Source organism: Brassica oleracea, chromosome C2 (genome assembly GCF_000695525.1).
Source record: "Brassica oleracea var. oleracea cultivar TO1000 chromosome C2, BOL, whole genome shotgun sequence".
Classification (NCBI taxonomy): Eukaryota; Viridiplantae; Streptophyta; class Magnoliopsida; order Brassicales; family Brassicaceae; genus Brassica; species Brassica oleracea.
In genome coordinates, this window is record NC_027749.1 from 41058452 (window position 1) to 41067075 (window position 8624).

Below are 8624 nucleotides of genomic sequence, written 5' to 3' on the forward strand. Positions count from 1 at the left end.
TACTCCGTCTTCTTGATCTTGACTTTCGTTAGCTTCTGAGTGAAAGGGTTTCGCCGGGTGGTGGCGAGAACACGTTCGATCTCTGGTGTGGATGCCTTGACATGATGTATCTTGGAATGGATATCCCGCAGTGAGAGTTGCAGATCGGCGATCTGGCGGCTAGTCAGAGAGTCTGAGCTGTCAGTCGTTTGTGCAACCTCACCGCTCGTAGGGTTTGCTTCGTCTGTTGGTTGTTCGATTCCAAGGTTAGGGTTTGCGGTTGCGAATAACCTTCTTCTTGCCGTTTCCGTTCTATCGTTGTCGCCATCTAGGGTTCCGAGAGCAGCAGTGAGCGCGGCCAGATGGTCGCTCGTAGCTTTGTTGGTTTCTTCTTGTTGAATGAAACGTGCTATGATGGCCTGCAGCATCTCGGGAACGGATTGGTTTGGTGCGACCGGAGCGTCGGGAGCCGGTGTAACAGAGGCCGATGGTCGGTTACCGTCAGCGGGTGTGTCGTCGGGACTCATATTGAGTTTGTGAACGTTACTCTGTAAGGCCCCACGGTGGGCGCCAAATGTTGAATACGAGTTTGGTAGAACGAATGATAATGAAATGAACTCGGGTTTGTGGGTCTTACAAAGACGTCTTATTCACAATATGAGATAAACGAACGAAGTTACAAAGAGATTAAGGAAGAAAGGAAAAGATCGGATCTTTGTTGAAAGACTCCGACGGAAACACTAAGGAGAGCGATCGGTCGTAAACCCTAGATCTTGCCGTCAATGTCTTAGTCTCTCTTTTCGGATCCCTTCTCTTTCCCTTTTCTTGTCCTTTTATAGCCCTCGTGTGCTTTTCCTCCATTCGCCTAAGACTCGTTCGCCCTAGAGGCAAAGGTCTGGGCCCGTAACTTGACGGGCCTTTGGGCTGGAAAAAGCCTGTCGCGTTGCTACTAAGCCGATCGTTTGATCAGGTACGAGGTTCAGCCGATCAAATGATCGTTTCAGCCGATTGAGTCGACCGCTAAGCTGACCTTCGTCGTACGGTCGACTGTGATGGGCCGAATCCTTATTATTCGATGGGCCTTGTAGAGAGATGCTGATTCCCTCTCCAACATTGTGGATGAGGTTATTCCTCTGTTTCCATAAGTGAAAAACAATTGCTTATACTGCCACCTTACAGAGAATGGATAACCCCCCTAGTAACCGGTGTTCGAAGCCAAGAGAGGAGGTCCGACCAGGTTAGCAGAGAACATCTTGGTGGTGAAAGCTTTGCACATACATCATTCCAAACCGCTAAACTGAACTCGCAAGACCGAAGTAGATGGTCACGTGTTTCGTCATGACAATGATACAAAGAAGGAACGGTTCTATACCTAAAATTCGTAAATACATAATGTAAAATTCATCAATTCAGAAGAAGGGCATATAAGAAGATGACCGCTTTGAACCACGCGGTGGTAGGCTAGAGGCACTTGAGAGGAAACCCAATACGGTGAACCCGAGGTTCGATTTCCGTTGGCCATGTGGACGTGGACTATTAATTTCGGCCTATTTGAATCTCCAAGAAAAGATCCACCAGTGGACCGTACTTCCATTTAGGGATTAGATCTGTGTCTTTAATGGATCTGAATTTAACATTTTAAAATTACAAAAAAGATGACAACTTTGATTTGAAATATTCCAAGTTTGGTGAAAGAAGCTTTTTTAAAGAGTTGCAGCAATAAACTTTTAAATTTCACGTGACAATAATGCAATCTAACTGTTTATGTGAAAACAAACAGTATGCAATATGATGTGTAGATCCTAAAATCTACACTAAGTATTTGATAATGATCGGGAGTTTAATCTAGGGAAGATAAAATGATGTAGGCAACAATATCTTTAGAATACAACAATGTAATCAGTTTCCAGTAGACAAAGATGAATTTTATTGATGAATAAAGGTTCATACAATGGGTGAATTAAGACCGAACGTTACAAGCGAGATCGATAAGATAAAAGACTAAAGCTAGATGAAAACAAGGTCGATATGTGGGTGTAGCTCTCTCTAGGGTTTTCAGCGTGTCCCCTTTCGTGTGCCTTGATTTCTTCTTATAATGAGCTGCTTCCACGATCTCCGCAACTACTCCGCGATCTTCGGTTCGTTGAATCGATCTCTTCTCGTTTCATCGACTTTGGGCTTCCTCGTGGTCGTGTGGCCCAAGCCATTCAGGCCCAATTACCTAATTGTCTGGAATTGGGTCCAACATTTGTCCCCCAATCTCTTTTCTTCGGGATGAATGAAGAGAGATGATCTTCATAGCTTTTGTACGTTACTTTGCGCGCTCTTTTTGGTTTACTCGTGTAACGGCTATATGCGCCGCCTGAGGGCGAATCATTAAATTTCCCGGGCTTGCGATTGCTTATAAGTACCCGAGAGCATTCCTACGCCGTCCTTGTCTTCTTCTTCTCTTTTCCTTTTTGCAACCAAAGACTTTATTCTCCTTTCTTGTTGAGATCATGCGATGCATCTGCCCTTTATAAGGTCTCGTTCTCTTTGGTATTGATTCCATGTTTTGAGCGAGACTTCTTCTTTTCCTTCTGTTGATATGTCGTTGAGAAGAGTGAATCCCCGTGAGTCTGAGAGGGTGCGAAGCCAGAATGGAGGTGTCGGCGCAGAACGAATTCGTTCTGGTGACGTGAGTGAGGCACTTACCGGGGTTCTTCGCGAGGAGACCCGACTCCCTCGTGCTCCTATTGGCGGAGAAGGGAAGGATCTTGGAGGAGAAAAAGCGGCGGTTCGTTCGAGCTCGTTCAGTCCGACTGGCTCAGAAGGTCGAGACCGTCCCCCGAAGAAGGCGAAAGTAACTGGTGCTGACCATCGCCCTAGCTTCTCGGGTGACGGCGTTGTTGCGAAACCATTTCATTGGCAATTCTCTCATTCCAAGGATTGCCCAATTTCGGAAGATCCATACAGCATTGCTCATCTGGTTAGGCATTTTAAGCCAGCTGGGTGTCCGCTTCCTTCTCTCCGGAATATGACCGAGCCTGACGCCTATGTTAAGATGGTTGTTGCACACGCTAAGGTCATCTTTTCGATACTTGTAACATTGATTTTTCGGCTTATTTTGTTCGTGCTGACTCGTTATGTTCCAGGCTATGGAGGCTAACAACGAGTTCGCGGCGACTTTGGAGAGGCGTCTGCTGGACGTCCCGCGCTCCGACGAGCTTTACGAAATCAAGAAGGTGATTCGGGAGCTGAAACTTGGTCTGAAGATGGCTCAGGATCGGGAGCGTGCTAACGCCGCTCAGCTGGCCACTGCTGAGAGGCTAGGTAATCAGGCTGCTTCGCTCGAGGCTCGTTTACGAGTCGTGAGTAACGAGAGGAAGTCGGCCCTCGAGCATGTTTCTTTTTGGGAGGCGAAGGTCGAATCTTCCGCTAGTAAATTCTCTGATGACCTTCGTCGCACAACTTATGATGCTAAAAAGGCTTTGGCAGACAGCTACTTGGATGTGCTGATATCTCTGAAGGAGACGTGGGAGAAGAAGAAGGCCGCAACTGATTGCGAAGCTCGTCTTAAGGAGGTCATGGCGAACATAGATCTCTTGAAGGAGATCATGAACAACAACCTTTTGGCTTCGGATGAGTTGTTGCGTCTTCGAACGAAAGAGGCCGAGCTTGGTTCCCAGCTCGATATGATGGCGGTTTCGGATTTCTCCGTTGAGAAGCTCGATCTGCCTCAGATTTTAGAGGATCAGCCAGAAGATTTCTTTGCTAAAGTTCCTTCCGTGGTGAATGACACGGGTAGCGATATGAAGCGCGCGGGCGGCCAGTTCGAGAACAGTGGATTTGACATCGAAGAGTAGTTTTGGGATTTGATTTTTATTTTCGCTTTTCCCTTTGTTTCTGTTGTTTTATTCTTTTAATAAAGAAAGGATTGTGAGTTTTCGAGTTGTTTGTCACAATTTTTATGTTTACGCGAGACCGATCTTTTGAGGCCGTGTGTCGATTTGTCGTAGGTACTTTTATTCGACGTGTGCTTGAAGTAACAAAAGATTTTGTTAACTAGTTTCGCTGCGTTCGTTGGCGGAGCTGGTTGTAACCGAAGACTTGATCAGGGTCCTGGTTTACAGTCAACCGTTAAGAATATTGCGATTTTCGGATATAGAAAATCTAATAAACTCGAATTGCAAAGTGTAAGAATTGAATTTTATTAAAATGTCAGGTTCTGATATGTTACAAATTTGGGACAAAGAAGGTAGCTTGACTTTTGATTCGAGGTCGATGTTGTCGTACTGGCGCGCTTCGGGTGTTGCGACGTGCATCCTTCGAGCTTTGTAGTTGGTGGGTGACTGAACTCGTGTCGTGAGTTGCCTACGTACCCTCGGCGAGAGATCAAGTCATAACGTAGTTCGATTGTTTTACCCAGAGACAGGGTCTTTTGTTCGGTGGTTCGTGTACGTGTGTACGTCTGTTGTTGACCTTGATTGCCTGATTATGACTGCTGCTCGATATCCTTGAAGCTTGCGAGGTAACTCGTTCTCAAGCTTTTCTGACTTCCTCTAATAGTTTCAGTTCCCTTTGGAGTTGGGAATTTTAGGCACTGGTGGTAGGTTGAAGGAACTGTCTTCATGCTGTATACCCAGGGCCTTCCAAGGATTGCGTTGAACGGGGCTGGACGATCTATCACGATAAATTCCCCAATTTTTCGGACTTCTCCGGCGGTTACAGTGAGCTCAATTGACCCGAGGGAGTAGGTGGTTTCCCCTGCAAACCCAATCAGAGGGCTTCGTTCTTGTTTAAGGAGTGCTTTGGTGAATCCCATTCTTTTGAACGCGTCGTAGAAGAGGACATCAGCTGAGCTACCAGTGTCGATCATTACTCGAGACAGTTCGCAGCCGCCGACATTGAGTCTTATTACGAGAGCGTCGTCGTGTGGCTTGTCGAGAACTGAGATCTCGTTTTTGTCGTAGGTGATTTCGTGGTCGGGGCCCGATTGAGGTTCTCTGACTCATGTGCTGTTCTCGGCTCTTCGTTGGTATGCTTTGATTGAGTTAACCGAGTTGCAAAATTTAGAGCCTCCATAGATAAAGTCGATTCACTTTTTTGCCTTTGTCGTACGCCAGAAAATTCTATTTTTTGGTTGGTGCTGGTCGGTAGTGTCTCTGTCCCCCGGACAAGTTGCGATTAAGGGTTCAGATGCTGTCTTTCTTCTGAATTTGTGGGGCAATCGGTCTTTCTAGCAGTTCGCGGATTTTGGCCATCACTGTAGTTGGAGATTTTCCTGAAGGGAAACTTCACGTTTGGGTTGTATTGAGTGATGCTGGGAGGAGGAGTAGCTTCATTGAGGTTCTCTAATGTGTGGATTGCTACCGTATTGTCGATACATACTCTTCCTTCGGTCTGTCCCTCGATTTTGTTAGGTGTATGGCTTTTTGACCCCATGAAATCATGTCGACTCTTTTCTTTGGCGCTGGAGGTGGAGAGCTAGGGGACTCTGACTCGGTTTCCATGCTTCTTTTATTCGAAGAGCCTTTAGTTTTTTGATTGGCTTTTGGAGGCGCTGACTCTTCTTCTTCTCCTTCGGTATCCTCGCTGGTCTTTTTATTTTCGTTTTGACTGCGAAGTGCCGTTCGACATTCCTCGGTTGAATGACCTTTACGGTCATGGAAGGCAAAATATTTGTTAAGACTGTATGTTGACGATTTGTTTTGTGGCGAATTGTTTATCGCATAGGAGTGTTACCCTTTAGTTGTTGGTTCTTTAGGAGCATTAGTTTTTTTGGCGACTTTTTTCTTGTTTGCGCTGTACTGTTCCTTTAATGCTGCGACCTCCTCTTCGTGGGTTGCAAAGTAGGAGGCTCGGTGTAGGGCGTCGTCCAACGAGATGGGTGCTCGCACTGCCATTTCCTCCCTGAATTTGGATGAGAACCAGACCCCGTTATTTAATTGTTCAAGGGCCACGACCTCGCTTGGATGCGAGATCTTGGCTTTGATTTCTCTGAACTTGTTTATGTATGCTCTTAATGGCTCAAAAGGCGCCCATTTGAGATTCTAGAGGTCTACCTCGGTAACCCTTGTTTCTATGAAGACCGAGTATTATTTGAGGAACGTAAACACCAACTAGGTGAAGTTGCCGATTGAGTTTTCTTCTAGGCCAGCGAACCCCGGTGAGATTTTCGGCGAAGAAACGACAATAACCGGCCTCTTTTTCGTCGTCGTTGAGGTGTGTTCTTGATATTGCTAGTCGGAAGACTCGCACGTGGGCTTTTGGGTCTGTGTTCCCCGCGTACTCGGGAAATTTTAGTTTTCCCACATAGTGTAGCCTTACGTTGGCGATTCGGTTCGTGAATGGGGTCCTTCTCGTCTCTTCAATGACCATATCTATGTCCGGGGCGGAGCTCGTCACCATATGCACGATGGCATGTATCCTTTTGAGCTCGGCATCGTTTCTTTCAATATAGTTCTGGAACGTTCTGGTCTCATTCGGGATCCCTGCGTCTTTCCTTTGAGGATCCACGTCGATGGGTCTGCAGAGGTTGTACCCCCGAGCTCGTCTTATTGGGTCTCCGAACCCTATTTGATGAATGGTCCTCGTAGCAGATGGAATTCGATTTTCGGAGGTCGGATGATTTGGCGGCTCGATTCTTGTTCTTGGCTCCCCTGGTCTCCCCGCACATCCGTTTTGAGTTTGGATCGGAGTGCTTCATGGACCTTGCAGCCCAGTATCTATCTCATCCAATCCGTTGTAGCTTAAGCTTCGGTGGGTCATGCCCTGCTGCGGGTTCGTTGTGGGTTTTCTCCCGTGTAGCGCCCGAATCGGGCCCTTGGGATCTCTGGGGTGCTGAACAATCCGATATTTTTGGGATTCGACGTTCCCCTTAGAGGGTCAAGCGGTGTTTGGTTTCTTTTTCGAGCGTTAGCTCGATGCTCAGCGAGTTCCCGTTCGGCCTGATCCAGTCGGTTAGCGATGGTTCGATAGGCGATCTTTTCGTTGCGAGTTTCATCGATTAACAATGAGACCATTCCTCGAAGCTCGGTCACTACTTCTCGAGTTTGGGCTAGAGGGGTCGGGGATATCGGTCTAGTCGTTTGAGATTGGGTTAGATCGTCGGCGGACTACCTTTCTCCGGGAAGGTTCCAGGCTCGAGCTCCGGCTCGTTCAGGGATGGAGGTTCGATCTGGAATCGACGTCCGTTCAGTCGGGGAAAATCGATCTTGACTCGATGTTCCGATCAGAGGGATTCGTTGCGTCTGGGTTGTTCTGGTCGCTCCATCGGCTCTCGTTTGCCCAGTGGGTGAGGTTTCGGTTCCTGAGTCGGATCCGGCATGATCGATGTCGTTGACTCTCGATGGTGTGGTTCCGACGGTTTGATTAGGATCCATAGTCGCGCTTAGGAAACTTAGATCGGTTTTTTAGCAAAGATGTTTTTCGTTTATCTTCCCCACAGTCGGCACCAAAATGTAAATCCTTAAATCTACACTAAGTATTTGATAGTGATCGGAAGTTTAATCTAGGGAAGATAAAATGATGTAGGCAACGATATCTTTAGAACACAACGATGTAATCAGTTTCCAGTAGGCAAAGATGGATTTTATTGATGAATAAGGGTTAATACAATGAGTGAATTAAGATCGAACGTTACAAACGAGATCGATAAGATAAAAGACTAAAGCTAGATGAAAACAAGGTCGATATGTGAGTGTAGCTCTCTCTAGGGTTTTCACTGTGCCCCCTTTCGTGTGCCTTGATTTCTTCTTATAATGAGCTGCTTCCACAATCTCCGCAACTGCTCCGCGATCTTCGGTTCGTTGAATCGATCTTTTCTCGTTTCGTCGACGTTGGGCTTCCTCATGGTCGTGTGGCCCAAGCCATTCAGGGCCAATTACCTAATTGTCCGGAATTGGGTCCAACAATATGGCATCTGAGTGCATTATTCGTTTATATAATATACCTTGTTAATAAAACAAGTACCTTTATATAATACTCCATCCGTTCCTTAATGATAGACTTTTTAGAAAAAAGTTTGTTTCAGAAATATATATTTTTTGTGTTTTCTATGAAAAAATTGTAAACTTCAAGACAATTAATTGACTTTATTGAATCACTATTGGTTAAAAATTATCGAAAATTGAAAATTACATAAAACAATACATTTATTATGGTAGTTTAATGTGTTTTCTTAATATGTGTGAAAATACTAAAAAGTCTATCTTTGTGGAACGGATGGAGTATGACAACAGAGAAAATATAATTGAAGTAGACCATGGCTTATTCGTTCATATTTACGAACCGAACAATAACATAAACTTTTAGATCAGTTATACCAGTTGACAAGTTTGTTCAGTTTATAATAGAGAACTAGATCTCGATCCGCGCAACCGCGCGTGTTTTTATTTTTATTTATTTTTATATAAATATTTTGTTTTCAATTCTAAATTGGTATATTATAATATATATGGGTCTATCAATTTTTAAAACATAATAAGTTTACGGTATATTTTTTCATTGAATAGATTGTTTCAAACTTTTACATGTATTTGTATTTTTTTCTATATATATATTTTCAGATTATTATTTCATTATTAAAATCATAACAATATATATAAAGATTAATAAAATATTGTTTTGTTGTCATATTCAAAGATATTGTAACATTTCACAAA

At 44.8% G+C, this 8624-nt stretch overlaps 1 protein-coding gene across 1 annotated transcript; it reads left to right on the top strand.

Annotated features, from left to right (window-relative positions):
- Window positions 1–2566: 2566 nt before the first annotated feature.
- Window positions 2567–3824, top strand: LOC106324247. Its single transcript, XM_013762246.1, has 2 exons — window positions 2567–3061; window positions 3114–3824. Exons 1-2 carry the CDS (start codon window positions 2567–2569, stop codon window positions 3822–3824), a joined length of 1206 nt encoding a protein of 401 aa, XP_013617700.1.
- The last annotated feature ends 4800 nt before the right edge of the window (window positions 3825–8624 follow it).